Genomic DNA, 22,624 nt, shown 5'->3' on the forward strand with positions numbered 1-22,624 from the left:
CCAGGCAACTAGTAAAGGTGGCCTATAGATATACTTAATTATAAGCTTACTAGTATTAGGTAACTAATAATAAATTAGGATCTAGATAACTAGCTATAGAAACATCTAGGTAACTAGCTATAAGGGGAAGGGTTACTAGAGGGGCTAACTAATAAGGCACACCTAATATAGTTAACTAGTATTAGTTAATTTATATATATATATTCCTATAGTCCTAGTTACCGCCGCCTGGCCGTCGGCGACTCTAAAAGGGCCCTAAATAGGACCATATTAGAGGATAATGCAATACTCACTCACTCACTCACTCACTCACTATATTAAATTAAGATTACTTTAATTTAATATATAGAAGAAGTACTTTAAATTATAAGTAGTAATCTTATACTACTTATGGTTAATAAATAAGATATTAATATAATTAGGTAATAATAAGGTCTAGAGATATAAGAAGTCTATAATAAATCTAATAAAAGAATAAGATAAAGTACTTAAGGTCTTATTATCTATTTAGGGGGATAGTATATATCCTAACTCTAAGTAGGGTACTTAATAGGTGCCCAACTGATGCCCAACATTAACTAACAGTCATAAGTAGGGATGTTGAAATTTTGAAATTGAGATTATATTTCGGAAATTTGAAATTTCAGGCCTAAATTATATTTTATATGAAATTTTTGGGGGGTTTAACTCCTACTTAGTTATATCTAGTAGTAAGTAATTTAGACTAATTAGAGGCTTAGAATCCTAGATTCTATTATTTTTTTTAATAATCTAAGAAATCACCTAGTAATAATATTAAAATATATAATTAAATTTAATATTTAGTTTTTTTAGGTATATATTATAACTAAAATAGTATAAAAATTAGATTTTAAATACTCTAGATATATTCTTAACCTTAAAAAAGTTATTTAAAAGTAACTAGATAACTTAAAGATAATAATTTATATATTAAAATTAACTTTTTATATTTTTTATTACTTTTTTATTTTACTTATATAAGAATTATCTTAAACCCCTAGGGCCACCTACCTTAGATATTAAAATTCCTATATCTTTAATATAATATATCTTTAAGCTTATATTAAGTAATATAAAGGAGCTCTAGATATCCTAGATTATTTTAATAAAATAAAAAATTAGGTTTAGAAAAAGCTTAGCTTTATATAGTCTTTTAAAAAATAGCTTAATTATCTTATTATTAATATAATTTATCTAGAAGTAAGGCCTTTTTATCTTTTTAAATCCCTAAAATTTTAGTAATTTATTAAGTCTTTAAATCTCTTCTATAAACTACTTATTTATAGTTAAATCACTAATCTACTACTAAAATTATATATAATAATAAAGAATAAGGTAATAAAAAAGCTATAGAGAATCTAATATTTAAATATTATAATAAATAAGATATTAAATATCTTATTTTAATATATTATTATAATAATAGTAATAACTCCTATATACTTATAATTTTTATATCTTAAGGATATAAAGGATAAGAGTCTAAATATAAATATAATAATCTTTTAAATTATTAAGAAGCTTTAGGATCTTCTATAGAAAATCTTTACTTCTAAAGATAACTCTATTAATTAGAATTAAATTAATTCTATATTAATAGATACCTATAGTATAATAAAGGCTATTTAGGAAAAGCTTTAAGCTAAACTAAAGCTTTAATATATCTTTATAATCCCTTATAATTTATATAGTCTATAGCTAATTATTAAGGATCTTTTAGATAATATTAAGGATCTTTTAATAAAAGAGGTCTTTAAAGCTATAAATAAGATTATTAACTTTTTTTATTAATCTTTATTTAAATATATAAAGCTATAAACTTATTAGGTTTAATAATATATTAATTAAAGGGCTCTTATTACTTTAGTTATTATATATTAAGAAACTTAATATATACTTCTTAAATCTCTTAAAGATTTATATAAAGTACTTAAGGATTAGATATTAAATATAAATATTAAGACTTTATATTCTTAAATGATTATTAAGTTAATTTTTTCTTATTTATTTTAAAAATAGTTAAATAAGCTAATTAAGCTTCTTTATCTTCTTTATATAGTATAGAAGAAATTAAAAGCCTAAAACTTTAATATTATAAAAGTTATATAAAGATAAGTATCTTTAGAGCTTAAGATAAGAGAAGCTATATTTTATAACTTATTTAAAAAAGAGATTTTTATATATCTTAATAATTAAGCTTAAAAATTATAGATATAATATTAACTTATTAATATTTATTAAGTAGCTTATTTTTTATATTCTATATAAATCTTTAAGCCCCTTTATAACTATAATTATAATTAAATTAAGAAGATATTAGAGTCTATTTATAATAAAAAGATTATAATATAATAAGAGTTTCTTATCTTTAAATAATAAAATAGTATCTTTTATAATACCTCTTATTAGAATATAAAGAAAAACCTATAATTCTTTTAACTTAAAGTAGTAAGTTAAATAGCTTTAAATTAAAATCTTTATTAATCTCTTTCTCTTTTTCTCTTAGACTAAATATATCTCTTTTATCTCTTATTATATATTATAAATCTTTAATACTATTATTAACTCTATAGCTGCAGAATGAGCTTTTTTACTTATAAACTTATAATATATAAAGATATAGAATTATTTTAAGAATAAGAATATAAATATACTACTTTTTATATAAATTAATTAAAAGTAATTCTATAAGGAAATATAATCTTAAATAATAAATAAGATATTATTAGAGGTAAAGGAGGCTAAGATATAGTAGCTTCTATAATATAAATAAATATAAAACTATTTAAATAAAATATTTAAGACTTTTTAGATATCTAGCTCTAAAAGGCCCTATAAATAGGATTAAGAGGATATTAATAATACTTAGTATTATAATTAGTATCCTTATATTAAGGAGAATTAAATAATTATTCCTAGGCCAATAGTTTAAATCCTATATCCTTAAGATAATACTAATACTAGTGTGATATCGCGAATAAGCGATATCGCGAACCCCCGCGCGGTCACGAGCGGGATCACCTTGGCGTTCCGCCGAGGTGCCCGCTCACCGACGCACCAAGATCTCCTAACCTCTATGGGACAGTATATAGAGTTTTCACTCTATGCCATGGATTAATAGATTCTATAGAGTTCTATCACCACCGGGTCGCTCAGCTTTCGATAGCTAAGGGAAGATATATAGATACCTCCCCTTCAACCCATGGTAGCGATAGACAGAGATTTCTTAGAGACCGTTAGCTTTCGAATATCACACTAGGCTAATAGCCTAGATCCTATATTATTACTAGTGTCAACACCCCTAAGATAGTATTAATATTAGGCTAATAATATAAATCTCTAGGGCTAATAGCCTAGATCCTATATTATTAGCAGCATTAACGCCCCTAAGATGATATTAATACTAGGCTAATAATATAAATCTTTAGGGTTAATAACCTAGATCCTATATTATTAGCAGCATTAACGCCCCTAAGATGATATTAATACTAGGCTAATAATATAAATCTCTAGGGCTAATAGCCTAGATCTTATATTATTACTAGTATTAACCCCCCTAAGATGCCCCCTAAAGTACTAATTAATAACATTTAATATATTAATATATTAGTTAATAGCCCCTAGTGCCCCTGCTGATCCCCCTGCTCCCTCTATATATCTACTAGCCCTAATTAGGCCCTAATTATATAAATAAACACTCCTGGGCCTGGAGTCTGCTAGGGAGGAGCACTTTTTATATGGCGTGAGCCCACCTAGGTATTATTTGCCATATAAAGTGGGCCACCTAGACTTACCCACTTTCTACGCAGCTAGGGGCCTTAGCAGATTTAATGCTATAGGCAACTAGTAATGTCAAGCACCGGGGGCACTAGGGCACCTAGGCCACATCAAGATATGGGCAACTGGCGACGTTGAGCACCGGGGGCACTAGGGCATTAGACATATTAAGATATAGATATAGGATATAGGCCAACTGGCAAAGGAATTCCTTTTTTTACTATATTTATTACTTTTTTATTACTATTTTTATTATAATAAATTTTTTATGGCCCTAATACTTTTACTAAGCCATATAATTTATTAGTAATCTAAAAATTTCAACCCCCAAATTATATTTCAGATGACTAAGCCAAAAATCGTTGAAATTTCATGAAATGAAATTTCATCGACCCACCCCTAGTCATAAGGGGTGCTTAGTCAGGTGGGTTGTAGGGCGGCGTCAGTGCCGGCCTTACAAAGAGCTAGTAAGCTTATAGCTATAAATCTTATTCTTGTTTAGGATAATAATATTTACTTAAGCAGCTATTAATAGATTATTCTATTTAATTTAGGTCATCACACTCATCCAATGCCATGACTATACAGACACCTCGATTCCTTGGGTTAGGTTAGGGTTAGGGTTAGGGTTTCTAGATAACTATCTTATCTGCCATTCCGAGGTGCAATATGTATTCTTGTTTATTTCCCCTAACCCTAACCCTAACCCTAACCTAACCTCTCCTCAACTGTTTTCCCAGTGAACAGTAGGGGCTTCTATATCATGTTCCACTGGAAATGTAGACCGAACTAATACAGGAGGTAGTGATGATGCTATTGCCATGTGTTGGTTTAGACAACTACAGTCAAGAAAATGACACGGCTGTGATGGTCTCCCGTGAAGCCCAGCTGCATCCCCCCGTTCATCAGCGTCGAGCCCAGATACGCGCCCTTGCCGTCGACGGTATACCGCGCGGCAGGATCCAGTCCCTGCAGCCGGAGCACAGGAAAGGAGTGGTTGATGGTGGCGCGGATCTGAAAGGCAAAGAGCACCGCCTGCGTGTGATCCTTGGAGACGAAGATGGCGGCCGGGTAGTTGGAGTCTGGCAGTCTCAGACGCCAGAGATCACCATTGATGACGAGCGGGTTGATCTTCTCGGCGAGAGCAATCAGCGGCGGGATGGCGGCTCGTTCGGCCTCGTCGAGCGTGCGGCTGTCCAGCTCGAGGCCGAACGAGCCGCCCATCATGGCGACGTGGGCGCGGAAGGTCAAGGGAGTGGTGCGATGCGTGATCCCGTTGGGGACGGCGGAGATGTGCGCCCCCATGGACGAAGCGGGATAGACCAGCGAGGTGCCCAGCTGGATGGCGATGCGCTCGACGGCGTCGGTGTTGTCGGACGTCCAGCTCTGCGGGAAATAGAACAGCATGCCTGGATCGAAACGGCCACCACCCGACGCACATCCCTCCCACAGCACGGAGGGAAACCGCGTTGTCAGCACGTCCAGCACTCGATACAGACCGAGGAGGTAGGCGTGCGCCGTCGCCGGCGAGGGCAGCTCGTGCATGGCGCGGTTGTTGTCCCACTTGATGTAGCGGATGGGCAGCTCGCGCAGCAGCTTGGAGACAAAGTCGATGATGAACTCCTGCACCTCGGCCATTGCCAGGTTGAGCACCAGCTGGAACCGCGTCTCGGTGCGAGGATAGTCGCCGGCGTGCAGCACCCAGTCCGGGTGTGCGTCGTACAGCTCCGACGCCGGGCTCACCATCTCCGGCTCCAGCCAGAGCCCGAACTGGAGCGTCTCCTCTGCCGTCCCGGCGACGCGCAGCGCGGTGATCCTCTGCAGGAGCGGTTGCAGCCCGTCGGGGAAGCGTGCAGGGTTGGGCTCCCAGTCGCCCAGCCCGGCGTTGTCTGCCACTCGAGGGTACTTGACGCCGAACCAGCCGTCGTCGAGGACGAAGAGCTTTGCGCCCAGCTGCGCCGAATCGGCCGCCAGCTCGTAGACGGCCGTCTCGTCCAGGTCAAAGACCAGCCCCTCCCAGCTGTTGAGAAGCGGCGGGCGAGGCTGGTGGGCGTACACGCTGCGGATCAAGTGCTCGCGGTACAGCCCATGGAAGCGCTGCGACATGCCGTTGATGCCGTCGCGAGAGAACACAGCCACGCACTCCGGGGTGGTGAAGGACTCGCCCGGGGGCAGCGGCCACGCCAGATGCTCCCGGTTCAGGCCCAGCACGGCGCGGATCAGGCCCTGCGAGCTCTGGTCGACTTCGGCGCTGAACGAGCCCGAGTAGACGAGCGAGAAGCCCCAGGCGTCTCCGTGGGATTCGGTGGTTGTCGCCGACACGAGGCCGAGGAAGGGGTTGAAGATGTGCGACGAGTAGCCGGCGACGCTCCCGAATCTATGAATCAGTCCATATACTCTTCATAATCATGTAGAACATACTGGTGAACGCCGTATTCCACCTTCTGGCGCACCCGTTGCGCCTCCCTCGCCCATTCGCCGCGCAGGGAGAGAATGTCCATGTCGGCGACCGGCAGGTCGACCGAGAGACTGGCGACTTTCTGCAGAGTGACCTGCTTCTTGCCCCGGTTCTCGACCCGGACGCTTCTCACGATGGCGTCGTGCTGCGGGAAGATCGAGTACGACAGATGCACCGCGAGGGCGCCGAGGGCGTCGTACATCTCCACCACCAGCGTCGACACCTGGTCTGCATCGCCAAACGTCGCCGGCAGCCCTGCGAGCGCCGGTTTGCCCGCGAGAACCGTGTGCGAGCGGTATTTGAACTCGGTGACCGTGTGGCCGTCGTGTGCGATCTGGATCGCGGGCACGCGCAAGTCGCCGCGCCCGAGATCGGGCAGCTCACGGCGTGTGCGGCCATGAGGACCGGACCAGCCGCCAAACCCGGGCAGGATGTCATCTTTGTATAGCTCTTCTGCTGTGGTTGGACCGAAATGGCCCAGATGCAGATCGCCGGTGCTGTCGACGTGTAGGCGGTACGACACGTTGTTCCCGTTCAGGGCGAACGAGGTTCCGTCCACAGAAATTGCTGGAATGTTAGCCTTCATGAGTCACTGAGCCTTTGGCCTACTTACAAGCCCATGTTGTGATGAGATATCGTGGTGTTCAACTGGCTTATATACCAGCGAACCCCGCATGGAAGCTTCGGAATTCACCAATTCCGACTGGCCACATCGAGTGGAGGCACAAGATGAACAATGTCTAATATCTAATATCTAATATCTAATATCTAATGTCTCATGTCTAATATCTAATGTCTAATGTCTAATGTCTAATATCTAATGTCTAGAGATGTAGTTGTTAGTCTGTAGTGAATGATGGTATATCTTATAACATCTTGCACTTTATATACTTAAACTATATATGGTTTAGAATACCTATAACATTTTAATTAAACCACCTAATCTAAGCATAGAAGTACTAGAAAGATACTATAACCCTTAAAATAGACTAATTGCTGTATGCCAGTAATAGAATCATACTGTTACATCTCACCAGCTGCAGGGTATTAACCCTAACCCTAATAATTGCTTCTTCCTTGTTCAAGAGCATCTAATAGGCATATTTACTGATGATAGATCTATACTAATAATTACCCTAATATCAATAAGAAAAGAAGGGAGGTTGAGGATGAGAATAAAGTATCATATAAGCCGCTGGTTATACATCAGATGAATAAAGATTGTCAGTAAAATCCTATTATCTGACGTCGCCATTGACGGTTCTTATGGTCATTATAGGCTGGTGAAGTCTACAATCTGGGAAGATCTTAATATTAAAAGAATGACTTATAAGTAGTCTTATCCTATCCTCCCTTTTCTCTACCATTCTTTATCAGTGGATAGAACTGATCATCCAAAGTCGTCCACTGCGGTTGGACAACATCGACTGCTGTACTACATAAAGGACAATAAGAATCCCATCTTTCATTTGAATTGCAACTCTTCTTACATACACTATGATGACCTCCCTGCCAGTCCCGATGCCCATCTCAGTGAAGCCGAACATTCTCACAGTCTGCTGCTGTGCCGGCTAATGAAAAGGACCGAAAACTGCTTTGGCGGCTGGATTTGACTCTGATCCCATGGGTAGGACCCCAACCTACCCAACCTACCCATCCCTAACCCTATCTTAACATTGATCATAACCCTAAACCCTAAACCCTAAACCCTAACCCTAACATACCCTATACTATAGCTCTGTCTTCTCTACCTGCTGGCCTTCCTCGACCGCACCAATATCGGCAACGCAGCAATTGACGGCCTCAAGACGGATCTCTCGCTGAGTACAGGCCGGTAAAACGCCAGCCTCAGCGTCTTCTTCGTCTCGTACGCCGTCTTTGAGCCCGTGACGAACGTCCTGCTCAAGCGCTTCCGCCCCTCCATCTTCATCCCCACCATCATGATGCTCTGGGGCTGCTGCATGCTGGGCATGGGTTTTGTCACGGACTGGTCGGGGCTTATGGCTGCTCGCTGGTTCCTGGGTCTCTGTGAAGCCGGTCTGTACCCGGGCATCAACTATTACCTTTCCTGCTGGTATAAGCGCTCGGAATTCGGTGTGCGGGCTGTAAGTGTATAATGATTCATACTATGAATGCTATTGATACTATCAAAGGCAATCTTCTTTTCTGCAGCGGCGATTTCCGGCTCCTTCGGGGGTCTCCTGGCAGCAGCCATCGATCTGGATGGACGGCATCGGCAACCGGCCAGGCTGGGCATGGATCTTCATCCTAGAAGGCCTCTTGACGGTTGTCATCGGCGCGTTGTCCTTCGTCATGGTGCACGATTTCCCCGACCAGGCGCGGTTCCTGTCCGCAGAAGACCGCACACGGGTGATCCGCCGGCTGCGACTCGACCAGCAGGCCTCGGGCGGACACGAAGAGTTCTCAATCAGGTATTTTTGGGACGCCGTGCGCGACTGGAAGATGTGGCTCGGCATGGCCATCTACATGGGCTGCGACATGCCGCTGTATGCCTTCTCACTCTTCCTGCCCACCATCGTTAGCGATCTGGGCTGGTCCACTACTGTCGTACGCTCCCAACTGATGTCGGTGCCGCCCTACGCGGCGGCCACGGCTTTCACCGTGCTCATCGGCTTCGTGGCAGACCGGACACAGGCGCGTGGAATGTGCAATCTCCTGGTCTCGCTGCTCGGCGTGGCGGGCTTTGCGATGCTGCTGGGCAGCGCCACGCCCGCCGTGCAGTACGCGGGCACCTTTCTCGGCGCCCTGGGCATCTACCCGTGCATTGCCAACACCATCAGCTGGGTCGCCAATAATATCAAGGGCTCGTACAAGCGCGGCATCGTCTTGGGGTTTGTCATCGGGTGGGGGGAATCTCAACGGGGTCGTCTCCAGCAATATCTACTTTGACAGCCCGCGCTTCATCCATGGCCACGCCCTCATCATCGCATACATGACGGTCTTCCTGTTCGGCGGCTCGCTTCTAATGACAGTCCTCCTGCGTCGCGAAAATGCGAGACGGCGTCGAGGCGATTGTGATGGCTGGATCCAGGGCAAGACGGAAGAGGAAGTTGTGGCGCTGGGTGACAGACGCCCGGACTTTATCTATACGGTTTAGATAGTATTATAATCTGATAATAATATCCACATACCTGGTCTATCGACTTGGGTTATATTGTATTCGCCGCCTTTTAACCCACTTCTTAAACTGATCCGCTGCGTCCTCGGCAAACGGGACGCCCTCCATCTGTGATCCATTTCCACTCTCTTCACCGAGCTTCTCCATCAGACCTTGTGTGCAGGTACTGAATCAAGCAAAACCTGACGGAGCTGCGCCCTGTCGATTTCCGGAGCATCGCGGCCCCCCCCTGGAATCGAAACACGGTCTCGCCTGTCGACCTGGTGACGTGGAAACACGACGCCTCCCAGCGGGTCAGTTTGCTGAACGCCTTGAGCAGCCCGACGCGTCGCAGAGCAGACTGCCCAGACTCGGTATGGAGGTCGAAAGTGCCCCCCTGCTGGCCTTGTTGCGGGGTGGAAGACTCGTCTCGTTCGAAGACCAGGAGAATAGAGAGAAAACGTGGTTTGTGCTCGAGTCGTCCAGGATGGAAAAACGCGCGGTTTATATGACAACAATCGCTGCCTCAGGACTCCATGGCCAAAGTCTCTGATTGGCTGACTGCGGAACCCCCGGACTCAACCAATCAGAGTGCTTCATCCAGGCACTGCCTCTTCTTCTTCTCTTCTTCTCTTCTTCTCTTCTTCTCTTCTTCTCTTCTTCTCTTCTTCTCTTCTTCTCTTCTTCTCTTCTTCTTCTCTTCTCATTCGACTTCATCTCAGACGTCTCCTTGACACCCTCATCTAATCAAAAAATGGAAAATAAGGCTCGACTCTCAGTAAGATTCCTCCTCTCGATAAGATGCCTCCTTATCCAAAGAATGACGATCTGACAAACAGTGCGATTTTGTCGACGGAAGAAGCTGAGGCAGGCTTGCTCCCACGTCCAAAAACTCGCTGCTGACTAGCGACTAGGTGCTCTCGAGATCGTCCGAAATGCCCAACTTGCAAGCCGTGGCCGGGGGGATGCGAGTATTTGCGGGATTCGCCAGGCCGATCACGCAGCCCGGCAGAGAGGAGAGGAGAGCCTCGCCTGCATGCTGAGGACAGCGTCGAGGCACGCCTGCACTGCCTGGAACAAATGGTCAAAAGTCTGCGCAGGAGTCTCAATGCTTTGAGAGGAGACCAACCAGGCAGTCTGATTGTCGCCCAGAGTAAGGAGTCGAACCTTTATATTGGGCCGTCGCATTCCTTTTCTTTTCTGAGAGATACTGCCGGGATGGAGGGGATGTTAAGCACTGCGAATCGCCAGGCACATTCGGAGCTGCGACCTCTCTCCTCCATCCTGACGACTGCCGAAGTCCATCCGCCCTCTGAAACTGGAACGTCATTCCATGTACCGTCGCGACTGGTTGGTTACCGGTGGGTCAGTCTACATTTGGAGCGCAGATGATGATCAAAGGTATCGAAATTGCCAAGTTGACAGGATTGGTGTGGGACATATTGACGAGAGACAAGTCACCGGCATCGAAGAATGAACTGAAGAAGGAATTAGACGACAGGTTCGTCCACCAAATTCCACTACTTGCATGTCTTGATCCTCCTGCTCAAGGGAGACAAGTCAAACTCGCAGCTCCGTCTGTCCCTCGCGCGCTCACATGAGAGCGAACTACCGACGAAGACCACCCACGGCGTCGACATCGCGAGCCATGTCGAGTGGATGCCGGAACAAGACAGTGCCGGATCACGGAGGGTATTTGACGGCGTGTTTGACTGGTTCTCCTGGGATGCTTACTCTGGATCAGTGTTCTCCCGTTAATGACGAATCCGATTCAGCTATCATACAGGAGCAATCCACTTTAGAACAAGTGACAAGTGATTGATCGGCAGTTCATGCAGCTGTGAAGCTTATAATCCCGGGATCCATACACTACGTCATCACACCAAAACCCTTCTTAACACTCGGCCAGCCGAAAATATTCCTCTTATTCAACAGAAATTGACCATGTCCGACCGTGTTGACTCTGAAAAGGCTGAATACCATCGCGATGAGGATTTGACTGTGACAGATGAGCAGGCTCTGGCTAAGGCTCGCGAGTCTCCCGATGAAGCCCTCCCGCTTCTGATCACTTTTGCGCCCGAGGATCGGGAGCATCCTCGCAACTGGCCGCGATGGAGGAAATGGTACATTACATGCCTGGTCAGCATGCTTAATGTTTTTACGTAGGTGTTCTTTCCTTGTTCCTTTTCGAAAAAAAGAAATAACTGAAGAATAGGACGTGGTGTGCTGGTGGAATCTCCTCCGGAGCGAGTGAGATCGCGACTGAATTCGACGTCTCGTCCGAGGTGACGACCCTCGCTCTGTCGCTTTACGTGCTTGGATACGCCGTCGGGCCTGTCTTGCTGGCCCCGTTGTCTGAATACTTTGGTCGACAGCCTGTGTACGTCGTCTCGTGGTTCCTGCTGTTTCTGTTCCAGCTGCCGCTGGCGCTGGCACCGAATATCGGGACGATCCTCGTGTGTCGCTTCATCGCAGGCTGTGCAGGCGGTGCCCCCCTGACCAACACGGGGGGATCAATCAGTGATCTGTGGTCACGAAATGAGTGCGGCGGCCCAATGGCAGTCTACGGGCTCAGCAGTACGTTTGGCCCGCCGATGGCCCTGGTGGTGACCGGCTACATCGGGTTGAATGCCGGATGGAGGATGATCTTCTGGGTGCTCATGGCGATTACGGGGGGTGTTTGGATCCTGCTTGTCCTCACCGTCCCCGAAACGAGGCATTCGATCATTTTGCAGCGCAAGACGCGCCGGGTCCGCCGCCAGATGGAAGCAGAGCATCTCAGGTCCGCTGAATCGGTGGCGGATGTCTTCGCGGAGGATAGAAAGGGCCTCCATCAGCTCTTTGCCATCACGCTGACGCGCCCCTTTCGCTTCCTCTTCACCGAACCCATCACCACCTTTTCAGCCATCTACAATGGCTTTCTTTACGGACTGGTCTATCTCTTCAACGAGTCGTTCCCCCTGGTTTTCGGCGACGGCCATGGCTTCAACGGCGGGCAGCAGGGCCTTGCCTTTCTCGGGCTCGCCATCGGCCCTCTTCTCGCGTTCTGCTGCTACCCGTTGCAAGAACGATACTACCTCCGCCGCGTGGCCCAGAACGACGGCCGGGGAGTCCCCGAGGCACGCATGTGGATGGCCCGGGGAGGGGCTCTTCTGATCCCCATCTCACTGTTCTGGTTCGGCTGGACGTCGTACAGCAGCGTGCACTGGATCGTCCCCATCATCGCCTCCGCCTTCTTCGGGGCGGGCATCTACATCGTGATCCTCAGTATCCTGAACTACGTCGTAGACAGCTACCAGACCTACTCTGCCTCGGCGTTGGCGGGAGTCATCCTCGTGAGAAACACGGTGGGCGCCGGGTTCCCGCTCTTTGCCACGCAAATGTATACCAAGCTGGACTATGAATGGGCGTCGAGTCTCTTGGGCTTCATCTCTCTCCTCTTGGTGCCCATCCCGTTCCTCTTCTTCTACAAGGGGGAGGCCATTCGTTACAAGAGCCCCTGGGCTAGAGAACACTTTGACCAGACGGAAGATAGTTCTCATTAGTATCAGGTGTATTTATTCAGATTCGTAGAATTAAGTGCTTATGGTCATCATCGCCTATTCTCCTTGTATCCCTCGCTCTCGCACACCAGCAATGACAAATTAAGCATAATTTAAGCTCATTATTACTCCTACCATTGCTATTATTATTTATCATTCTAATAATCCACTGTCACAATAATTTGTCTTCTATTTTTATTTTTCCCTTTTATGGAGTCCAACTCGCTAATCTGGCGGTGAGCCGAAACTCGCAATCTGTCTTCTAAACAAACACTTCGTTTCTCCCTCCTCTCTCTCTCTCTCTCTCTCTCTCTCTCTCTGTCTCCCGTTGTCCATCCACTCCATCTGGTTCCTGCTGGTCATTCATTTGACCATTTCTCTCTCTCGCCACCATGGCCAAACCACTCAATGGCAAGCATCTTACGGCCGACATTGACTTCATCGCCACCCCGCCCCACGCGCCCGACTCCTTCGCGACTGGCGAAGACTGCGGAGTGAAGACGACGACTGTACCTCACTCTTGCCTGCCTTTGTGACCCCTCGTTTTGTGTAGCTCTGTTGGCTAATTGATGTGCCGCTGTGTGTGTGCGTTTTGCTTCTAGTCTCCCTCGATCAACAACCCTCCCCTGCCCGCTGACGGTCCCGGAAATGAGCACTTTTCCAACCTCGCACTGGGAGGTCTGCTCCTCGGCGTGCCCGTCACCCTCGCCTGGATGGTGGGCGGTGGCTTCAAGACCACCATCTTCTTTGCTCTCCTGACGGCGCTCCCGGTTCTGATTGCCTACTGGACGGTCATGTCGGCGTACAGCCCGCGGTTGAACGAGAAAGTCCGCCTCCCCGGTCGCCCCGTGGAGTACTACCTCACCTTCAAGAAGGACGTGGACCGTGCTCGGTGGAAGGGGTCGAACAAGATTCCCCTGCAGACCTTCTACGCGTTGTATCTGGCTGGCGAGGTGGACTTCAACGGGGATACGTTGAACGCCATGGAGTACCGCCACGACTGGGCGACCTTCAACTTCACCTGGGACACGTTCAAGTTCCTGCTGGGCACGTTCTTTGTGGACGTGATGTTCCATACCCGCTCGCAGGATGAGGACCAGGTGCGCCCGACGTACGACAGCGGCAACGACCACTACGCCTGGTTCCTGGGCCCGCGCATGATCTACACGTCGGGCATCATCGGGGACGCCAGCCGCGAAGAGACCCTGGAGGAGCTGCAGGACAACAAGATGGCGGTTGTGTGCGAGAAGATCGGGCTGAAGGAGGGCGAGAAGCTGCTGGATATCGGATGCGGATGGGGCACGCTGGCCCGGTTCGCGAGTCTCAACTACGGCGCCCGTTGCACGGGTGTCACGATTGCACGCAACCAGACGGAATGGGGCAACGACGCGCTCCGCAACGCCGGCATCTCCGAAGAGCAGTCCAAGATCCTCTGTCTCGACTACCGCGATATCCCCAAGCACGAGAAGTTCAACAAGATCACCCAGCTCGAGATGGGCGAGCATGTCGGCATCCGCAAGCTGACGGGCTTCTTCCGCCAGTGCTACGACATGCTCGAGGACGATGGCTCCATGTACGTCCAGCTTTCCGGTCTCAGACGCGCGTGGCAGTACGAGGATTTCATCTGGGGGCTGTATCTCAACGACCATATCTTCCGCGGCGCCGATGCCTCCACCCCCCTGGGCTACTACATCAGCTGTCTGGAGAGCGCTGGATTCGAAGTCAAGAGGTGAGAAACAAACTCTTTCCGAGCGGTTCTGCGGAAATTGCTAACCTTCCAGTGTCGATACTATTGGCGTCCACTATTCCGCCACTCTCTGGCGCTGGTACCGCAACTGGCTCGGCAACGCCGAACAGGTCAAGTCGACCTACGGCCAAAAATGGTTCAGAGTGAGCATGCCTTTATTTCCCCCCCCTCCTGTCGCAAAGACGAAATGCTAACGGAAAACAGACCTGGGAACTCTTCCTGGCGTACTCGACGATCGCCTCCCGGCAAGGCTCGGCGACCTGTTTCCAGATGGTGGTGGTCAAGAACCTCAACTCGACGCATCGCATCGATGGCTGGTCTACGCAGGCGGGCCTGGCGGGCCATCTGGCTGCCAGCAAGGCGGCTGGCAAGGCGACTTTGAAGCAGTAGTTTGTCAGTAGAGTTGTGTCGACGGATAGGAGTTCTTGCTGGACAGTGGTCCAGGGGAAGGTGTCATCGGTATCGGATAGAATATGCCCTCTACGGCGAGGGCCTTAATGGATTCTGACTTCCTCAATGTCTGTCCTGGATAAAACTATTCCATATAAGCATACGATATGGGTTTATACACGTAGTTATGCCCATCTATTTATGAAGCTTAGTAATTGCACTGTGCAGCTTCTGATTGGCTCCTTTCTTTGGGTAACCGGCCCCCCAGCAAACACAGCAAACAAGACAAACAGAACAAACACATACACGCCGTTCCTTCTCCTTCTCTCTCTCTCTCTCTCTCTCTCTCTCTCTCTCTCTCTCTGTCTCTGTCTCCTCCTGAATGGCGCTCATCTCTCGTCTGGCGACTCTCCTCACTCATGTCTCATGTCTTATGCCTCGAATGTCTCCATGGTGACTCTCAAACCGAAGAGCCACGTGAAAGTGGCATGTCTGGCTTGGTGAGGGCTCCACTCGCTTCAGCAAGGGATGATAACAATTGCTGACGATCGGCAGTCGTGCCGCCAAAATTCGGTGTAACGGGGAGAGCCCGTGTGCGAGTGTAAGCAGTTCTACGTGAAGAGGAAAAGAAAAAAAAAAAAAAGCTCATTCAATCAGTGTTCTGTGAACTCGCGCGAGTGCAGCTATCGTCCCAGCCGTCGGGGCGGAGCCCGTCGAGGCCTCAAGGCTCGCCAGCAGCTCCTCAAGCAGAGAATTGAATCTCAGCGGCTCTCGGAGGAGTTTCTGTTGAGCCAGAGCATTGCTTCAAATCATGCTCATCCTCCGTCGGAAGCGCTGGTGTCCGGCCTTGAACCTGAGCCTGAGCTTGAGCCTGAGCCTGAGCTTGAGCCTGAGACGGCGACCGTCAGGCTTCGGGCTTACCGGTGCGAGCAAGACTTGTAGGTCGCCGAAAGAGCGATATGGCGGACTTGTGAAGTTGCGCTTCAACTGGAACTCTCTTGTCTCCCTTCTGACTTCAACTCCAGAGTCAATGCATACTACATCTTTATCCATCGCTTCTTCCCGCTGCTCCCTCCCCCGGCCGCGCCTCAGTACAGGGATCAACCCTGGGCAATCGCCGTCTGCTCTGACACAGCGACTGTCGATCCCAGCGCATTGCCGGACTGGGCAGGAAACCCTCTCTGTCTTGCCTTGGCGGCCATGACGATGCTCATCCCGCTCGACGAGACCGGGCCGGCAACAGAGCCCTCCACGGCGGTGCTGCTGCGCCGCACCCACGCAGGTCATTATGCGCGATTGGCCTTGGAGCGCGTTGAGTCGATGGAGCTGCCTCGCCAGCAGTCGCCGACCTCGTCAAGTCCATTGCATCCCCATCTCCCGCGGCAGATCGAGCCGGTTCTAGCCTTGGCGCTGCTCAGCTTGTTTGAGTACTGCGATCGGGGAAACGCCGCCAGGATGCGGTTCCGCGCGAACCACGCCTTGACCACGGCGATGGACCTTGCTCTGTACTCGGAAATGTCTGAAGAGTGCTCTGATGCATCCCGCCGCGCTTGGTGGGTAACAGTGAGACCTTCTTGTGCAGATACTTCATTACTAGTATCACATATACTGACTACTTCCTAGATGTTTCTGTCTTACCTCTCGTCGGCATTGACTGCGACTGTAAGCAGATATCATAGATCCTGTTTGATCCCTGCTGATGGTCTGCTAGGTCCCTATTATCACTGCAGATGATCCACGCATTTCCACCCCGTTCCCTGAGTTCCGGGGCTGTCGTGAAGTACGTTTATTTCTTTCTGCCTTTTTTTTTCCTTCCTGCACAGTGCTGATCTACAGCCCTGGCCGTTGCTGGTTCAAGCCCAAGAGGTGTTGCTTCAAAGTTGCTCTATCGTCCGCCAACTCGTCCGCGATACACCCGTTGACCGTCTTCCCACCTTGATTAGAGATGAGATATACCAGCTGGATGCAAAAATTGTCGATCTCTCCGGGCAGGCCGACCGCTTCCGATGTGTGACCAACCAACAGGGCGTTGAAGCGGATGCTTCCCGCACGCTTTGGGCTATGGCGGCGACCTTTCTTCACACGTAAGTTTTTGATGACAGGAGAAATGGCAATACTAATCATGATCCAGGTCACGGCTGAGACTGCACCGGTTCCGAGCTTTCATGGACCATCCCATGTTTCTAGGAAGTTACTGTGACCTGGCACCTATCGACACAGTCGACTTCTCGTCGTCGTCGCGCCTGTCCCTCAACCAGATCACTAGAATCCATTCTCTATTTCCCTTTTCAGAAGATGAGTCTGCCCGTATTTGTCTACAGTCAGGTCTAGCCATCTCGCGCATCTTCCGTCGTCTTCCCGGTCCACAGTCTTACTCGGATGGACTGGAGATGTCCAACACGACGTTGCTATCATCGTCGTCATCATCATCATCATCATCTTCTATATTCTCTTCCTATTCCACCTCTATCGCGCTGCGAACCCCTCGCTCAATCCCCTACATGGTCTGCTGTGAGCTGCAAGCCTTCTACGCGCTGAACATGCTGTTCGCGCGGGTCCGCAGTGCTATCTGCGCAGGAGACGTTTCCCCCTGCTACCCAATTCTCGACCGACCCGATCCGGCTATGGATGTATGTGCTGCGGAACGGCTCGTCGAGGAGCTGCGGCTGGGCATGGACGCGCTGGCGTCCTCGATCCGCGCCGATGGATGTTTTGCGGGGGTGACGCCCATGGCAAGAGAGGTGGATGCGATCAGAGATGCAACAGCGGCTTTGATAACATGATGTCTTTACAACTGTCGCACTCCGGAAGTTTCCACGCCGGTAGGTTCTCTCCATGTGCTTATTCCAGCCACAATAATCATTCCCACCATACTAACGACTGCTTATGATAGTGGTCGCCTGGATTCATCTTATAGGCTATTACCTTAAATCTGACAGCCGAAATTGCATGCAGCTTACATGCAGATATGATTCGCCTCACAATATGGTGTGATAAGCTGATGTCAGCACTAAATAAGCCTTGCCATGGCTTGTAGGCTGGGGGTATATAAGAATAGTGAGCTGAGATGATGAGTGAATTGCAACTTACTGTTGTTCGCCATTCAGCAGGTTCACCTTTCCAAAATGCAGAACAAGGCAGCATTCATTGATCAGCCGCGGCAGACTCTCTCAGTCCGCGAGGCGCCATACACGCCTCCCACAGCGCACCAGATTGTGATCCGCAACCGGGCGATCGCCATCAACCACATCGACTGGAAGATCCAGGAAAACCCCGAGTTCGCACCGCTGCGGTACCCCGGCATTCTCGGCCACGAGTCTGCCGGGGAGGTGGTGGCCGTGGGAAGCGCAGTCACCCGATTCGCTGTCGGAGACCGAGTGCTCGCCGAGGGGACGGCGATGGCCACGTCCAGCCCGGCGGAGGGATCGTTCCAGCTGCTGACTGTCGTTCCGGAGCATGTCGTCTGCCGGATCCCCGATTCCCTATCATTTGCGCGGGCGACCGTTCTGCCGCTCGGCGTGTCGACGGCTGCGATGGGTCTGTACGCTGCGGGAACCCTTGAACTGGCGTATCCATCCTGTCCCAAGGCGGAATCTAGAGGGGAGACCATCATTGTATGGGGGGGCAGCTCCAGCGTGGGCAGCAATGTGATCCAACTGGCTGTTCAGGCCGGATACGAGGTTGTTGCGACTGCATCCCCACACAACTTTGACTACGTGCGAGGGCTGGGCGCGACGGCCGTGTTCGATTACCACGAGGAGAGTGTCGTGGAGGATCTTGTTGCTGCCGTGAGAGGGAAGACGGTGATTGGGGGGTTTGATGCCGTGGGATACGACGCTGCGGGCGTGTCTGCATCGACTCCCCTGTCGCAGGTTCTGTCAAGAACAGAAGACCAGTCTGTTGGAAAACAGCACACACGGTGTAAGCTGGTTTCTGTCCATCCAGCTCCCCGCGCCCTGCCGGAGGGAATCGAGTTCAAAATGGCGTGGGCGGTTGTGCCGCCCGAGCTGGGGCTGGCGATCTACCGAGACTTCCTGCCCGGCGCCCTCGAGCAGGGAACGTACCGGGCAGTGCCTGAGCCGGTGGTGGTTGGCCATGGGCTGGAGGCTATCCAGGGAGGGGTGGATGTGTTGAAGAGGGGTGTTTCTGCCCGCAAGATTGTCGTATTGGTTGATTGACATATACTATCAGCCTCGGATAATAGTGCTTACTGTTTATCTGACATTGATCAACCCCGCGTCTTACTCATAATCATTACATTAAATCAGTACACTATCTCACTTATTTTCATCAACTTGATCTGCTTGATTGACCAAAATGAAGACCCCTCTTATTGTCAATGCTCCCATGTACGGCACTGCCACGGCTGCTCTGGCAGTTGCCGTGACCCAAGCGGGGGGATTAGGTATATCCAACTATCTGTCTGTCTATTCATGTACTGATAATAAGGATTCATCGTGGCGGGCTTCGATTTCACCACGTCGAGCACGCAACTCCTCGCGCTGGAAAAAGAGCTCGTCCATGCCCGAGAGCTGCTGGGAATAGAAGAGGACGAAGAAGGAAGAAAGCTGCCCATTGGAATCGGCTTTCTGACCTTCCACAACGACGATGCCAGCGGTCTTCTCCCTCTGCTACGTCGGTACCGACCGCTTGCAGTGTGGCTGTTTGCCCCGGCGGAACGACAGCACACGAGACTGATCGAGAGCATCCGACGGCTAGACGATGACCGGCCGATTCAGGTGTTTGTGCAGGTTGGATGTGTGCGGGCGGCGGTTGAGGCTGTGGCGGACGAGGCGGACGTGCTGGTCGTGCAGGGGAGTGATGCGGGGGGACACCAGTTTGCGCGGAATGCGAGCATCATCAGTCTTGTTCCTGAAGTTGCTGATGCGGTGTCTTTATTGAAGGAGAAAGAAGGACGAGAGATCACCATCCTTGCTGCGGGGGGGATTATGGATGGGCGTGGGATTGCCGCTGCCCTGGCGCTTGGTAAGTGATATACAGTATATCTTTCCCATAATCTAACAGAACAGGAGCCAGTGGTGTGGGGATGGGAACGAGGGTATTCTCTTTCCACTTAACATGATTGATATTATGATTGATTCTTACAGTTCGTCGCTACGACCGAGTCTGCCGCGTCGGCCGCCACAAAGTCGATCTTGATATCGACGACAGACGGGGGAGTGACTACAGCCAAGTGAGGAGATATGTACTTTTATGCACTGGGTAGATCCACGCTGCATGACTCCCTCCAGGGCCGTGGAGAGTGATGGCAGCAGGCAATAGCCTATAATAGATGGTTATTATATACTATATACATACTATACATACTATATGCTATGGATCTCGATGGTCCCCCTGTGCATCCACTCGGACCAGCTGCCATCATACAACCGGATGGGATTGGGATAGCCCGCCAGTCGCAAGGCGAGAGCCAACGCCGCCGCCGTGACGCCCGAGTTGCAGGTGACGACCAATGGGAGCGTCTTGTCGACGCCGCTGCGCTCGAACAACTGCCGCAGCTGCGTGGGCGAGAGGAAGCTCTGGTCCGGGTCGAGGAGGGAGGGCAGGGGGATGTTGCGTGCCCGGGGCATGTGGCCTTGGATGAAGCGAGTCTCGGGGCGCGAGTCGAGGATCTGCACGTTTTGGTTTTGCTGGATGATGGTTTCGAGCTCTTCACAAGTGATCACTTGGTCCGATTGGACCGATTGGACCAGATACTCGATCGGAGACGGATCTTGCAGAGAGAAGGCTGTCTGCAGAGGGAACCCGGCTGCGACGTATTGTCGGAAGGTGTTCAGCACATGGACATGCTCATGGCCGAAATGGCGACAGGTCCAGGCGACCCGCGGCGAGGAATACAGCCCGACAGCCAGAGTGTCGTAGACGACCAGGATGTCATCGCGGCGGATGCCCAGTTCGGTCATGTACGCCGCGAACTGGGCTGCCGAGGGGAGCATCTGGGGGTATGGCGAGGCGGGATCTTTGATGCGGTCCATATTGAGGAAGCTACATAACCGTCAACAGTTGACAGTTCATTCATATCATCGTCACAAGCATAGTTTATAGTCAGTCATACATGGAGCCCGGAATGGAGTGGGCAAAGTCATCGAGGCGGCGGCCTGCAGCGACGGGGATAATGCGGCCATGGCCTCTGGACAGGACGGAGTGAAGCTCGTCGGGGGAGACAATAGGAGAGTTGAAGGGGGACATTGGGTTGATTCATATTATTCTCAAGAGAAAATATTCAGTGACAGACATCCTCTCCCTACTTTAATAATCTAGATGGCGTGATGGCGTGATTGTGTGATTATTAAGAAGTTAGTAATCTAGTCTAAAGTCTAGTAGCTATTAGTCTATAAGAAGAGTCAATATATCCATAGTATAAGATACAGATTACTATAGTATCATAGTATTGATATTGTCTAGATATTGTCTATAGAGATATGTATAAGATATAAGTATGGCAAGGCAAGATGGATAAATATTTATCACTAAATCACCTGTTATACTATGACTGACTAGCTAGTGTTATCAGCTAACCAGTATTGACCAGTTATTGACCAGTTCTTACCTAGTCATTGACTAGTAACTAATGAGCAACTGGTATTAACTATGCAGTACATGACGCGGTCATCCGATAAATGCCCGTCCATACACCGCCACTGAAGCATTATCTAGAGTAGAGAGAGTATAAATAGTAGAAAGAGTACCTCATAAAGGATATTGCCAGTCAAGAGCTCTTTCTTTACTTATTCCTCCTCATCACAATATGTTCCTCCTCCTTACTCTTCCTGCCCTGGTGGCCGCCTACACTGGTAAGACATACTGATACTGATACTGATACTTATACTCTATATACTTATACTTATACTTACACTCATATACAGCCCTCCCCTCCGGCAGCGTGGTGAATCTGGACCTGGTCACGGCGCGCAATGCGACGTATACGGTGACGGCGAACGACACGCTGCCCCTGATTGCCGCGCGGTATGGCGTCGGCGAGTGCGATCTGGCCCGGTTGAACCGCCTCGCAGACCCGAACTACATCTACGCCGGCGAGGAGCTGCTGATCCCGACGCGGGCGACGTTTCCCGACGACTACAGCTGCTACAGCACGAACAACACGGAGACGACCAATGTGTGCATCGACGCCGGCCCGCACGTGTACACGATCATGCCGGGCGACACGATCCAGAAGATCGCCAACGAGCGGTACAACATCACGGTCGAGTCGGTGCTGAACCAGACGGCGCAGACGGGGTACATTGCGGCGCTGGCGCCGGGGCCGTACGACGTGCTGGAGACTGGCGAGACGGTCAAGATCCCCATCTGCAACAGCACGGCCTGCACCATGACGCAGTTCACGCTCGGGTATGGCACGTTGCAGGACTTTGCCACGCTGTACGACGTGACGGTTGGGCAGATCATGAGCTTGAACCTGGGCTATAACCATTCCACGGGGGCTGTTCCATTGGGTGTTTTGTACAACTGCGAGAGTGTAGCTTAGCTTCTAACCTAACCCTACCCTATAGTAATATAATATACTATACTCATAACCCTAAACCCTAAAC

The 22,624-nt window shown here is 49.2% G+C and overlaps 10 protein-coding genes across 10 annotated transcripts; 8 read left to right on the forward strand and 2 right to left on the reverse strand.

Annotated features, from left to right (window-relative positions):
• Positions 1-4,629: 4,629 nt before the first annotated feature.
• ASPZODRAFT_77061 (hypothetical protein) lies at positions 4,630-6,842 on the reverse strand (the record flags this gene model as incomplete). Its single annotated transcript, XM_022730149.1, has 2 exons — positions 4,630-6,175; positions 6,220-6,842. 2 exons carry the CDS (start codon positions 6,840-6,842, stop codon positions 4,630-4,632), a joined length of 2,169 nt encoding a protein of 722 aa, XP_022576825.1.
• A 1,354-nt stretch (positions 6,843-8,196) lies between these two features.
• ASPZODRAFT_147409 (hypothetical protein) lies at positions 8,197-9,374 on the forward strand (the record flags this gene model as incomplete). The annotated part of the gene is made up of 3 exons (XM_022725264.1): positions 8,197-8,361; positions 8,429-9,108; positions 9,170-9,374. The coding sequence occupies 3 exons, from the start codon at positions 8,197-8,199 to the stop codon at positions 9,372-9,374; spliced, it is 1,050 nt and encodes a 349-aa protein (XP_022576826.1).
• Positions 9,375-10,130: 756 nt separating this feature from the next.
• ASPZODRAFT_137339 (hypothetical protein) lies at positions 10,131-10,871 on the forward strand. The gene is made up of 3 exons (XM_022724287.1): positions 10,131-10,152; positions 10,214-10,775; positions 10,832-10,871. The coding sequence occupies exon 2, from the start codon at positions 10,455-10,457 to the stop codon at positions 10,764-10,766; it is 312 nt and encodes a 103-aa protein (XP_022576827.1). The 5' UTR covers positions 10,131-10,152; positions 10,214-10,454; the 3' UTR covers positions 10,767-10,775; positions 10,832-10,871.
• Positions 10,872-10,933: 62 nt separating this feature from the next.
• ASPZODRAFT_125656 (hypothetical protein) lies at positions 10,934-13,272 on the forward strand. The gene is made up of 2 exons (XM_022721436.1): positions 10,934-11,536; positions 11,590-13,272. Exons 1-2 carry the CDS (start codon positions 11,319-11,321, stop codon positions 12,917-12,919), a joined length of 1,548 nt encoding a protein of 515 aa, XP_022576828.1. The 5' UTR covers positions 10,934-11,318; the 3' UTR covers positions 12,920-13,272.
• Positions 13,273-13,308: 36 nt separating this feature from the next.
• On the forward strand, positions 13,309-15,053 carry ASPZODRAFT_77117 (hypothetical protein; the record flags this gene model as incomplete). Its single annotated transcript, XM_022730154.1, has 4 exons — positions 13,309-13,425; positions 13,519-14,645; positions 14,698-14,806; positions 14,868-15,053. 4 exons carry the CDS (start codon positions 13,309-13,311, stop codon positions 15,051-15,053), a joined length of 1,539 nt encoding a protein of 512 aa, XP_022576829.1.
• A 450-nt stretch (positions 15,054-15,503) lies between these two features.
• On the forward strand, positions 15,504-17,836 carry ASPZODRAFT_77051 (hypothetical protein; the record flags this gene model as incomplete). Its single annotated transcript, XM_022730148.1, has 8 exons — positions 15,504-15,553; positions 15,609-15,654; positions 15,711-15,991; positions 16,079-16,616; positions 16,677-16,715; positions 16,765-16,833; positions 16,890-17,137; positions 17,185-17,836. 8 exons carry the CDS (start codon positions 15,504-15,506, stop codon positions 17,834-17,836), a joined length of 1,923 nt encoding a protein of 640 aa, XP_022576830.1.
• Positions 17,837-17,838: 2 nt separating this feature from the next.
• Positions 17,839-19,281, forward strand: ASPZODRAFT_1500690 (hypothetical protein). Its single transcript, XM_022725571.1, has 2 exons — positions 17,839-17,875; positions 17,947-19,281. The coding sequence occupies exon 2, from the start codon at positions 18,179-18,181 to the stop codon at positions 19,229-19,231; it is 1,053 nt and encodes a 350-aa protein (XP_022576831.1). The 5' UTR covers positions 17,839-17,875; positions 17,947-18,178; the 3' UTR covers positions 19,232-19,281.
• On the forward strand, positions 19,280-20,243 carry ASPZODRAFT_1500564 (hypothetical protein). Its single transcript, XM_022725566.1, has 3 exons — positions 19,280-19,458; positions 19,503-20,112; positions 20,162-20,243. The coding sequence occupies exons 1-2, from the start codon at positions 19,371-19,373 to the stop codon at positions 20,045-20,047; spliced, it is 633 nt and encodes a 210-aa protein (XP_022576832.1). The 5' UTR covers positions 19,280-19,370; the 3' UTR covers positions 20,048-20,112; positions 20,162-20,243.
• A 23-nt stretch (positions 20,244-20,266) lies between these two features.
• On the reverse strand, positions 20,267-21,249 carry ASPZODRAFT_137344 (hypothetical protein). Its single transcript, XM_022724288.1, has one exon. It carries the CDS (start codon positions 21,047-21,049, stop codon positions 20,381-20,383), a length of 669 nt encoding a protein of 222 aa, XP_022576833.1. The 5' UTR covers positions 21,050-21,249; the 3' UTR covers positions 20,267-20,380.
• A 573-nt stretch (positions 21,250-21,822) lies between these two features.
• Positions 21,823-22,560, forward strand: ASPZODRAFT_147416 (hypothetical protein; the record flags this gene model as incomplete). Its single annotated transcript, XM_022725266.1, has 2 exons — positions 21,823-21,868; positions 21,941-22,560. The coding sequence occupies 2 exons, from the start codon at positions 21,823-21,825 to the stop codon at positions 22,558-22,560; spliced, it is 666 nt and encodes a 221-aa protein (XP_022576834.1).
• Positions 22,561-22,624: the final 64 nt, after the last annotated feature.

This window comes from Penicilliopsis zonata, assembly GCF_001890105.1.
Source record: "Penicilliopsis zonata CBS 506.65 unplaced genomic scaffold ASPZOscaffold_30, whole genome shotgun sequence".
In the NCBI taxonomy this organism is placed as follows: Eukaryota; Fungi; Ascomycota; class Eurotiomycetes; order Eurotiales; family Aspergillaceae; genus Penicilliopsis; species Penicilliopsis zonata.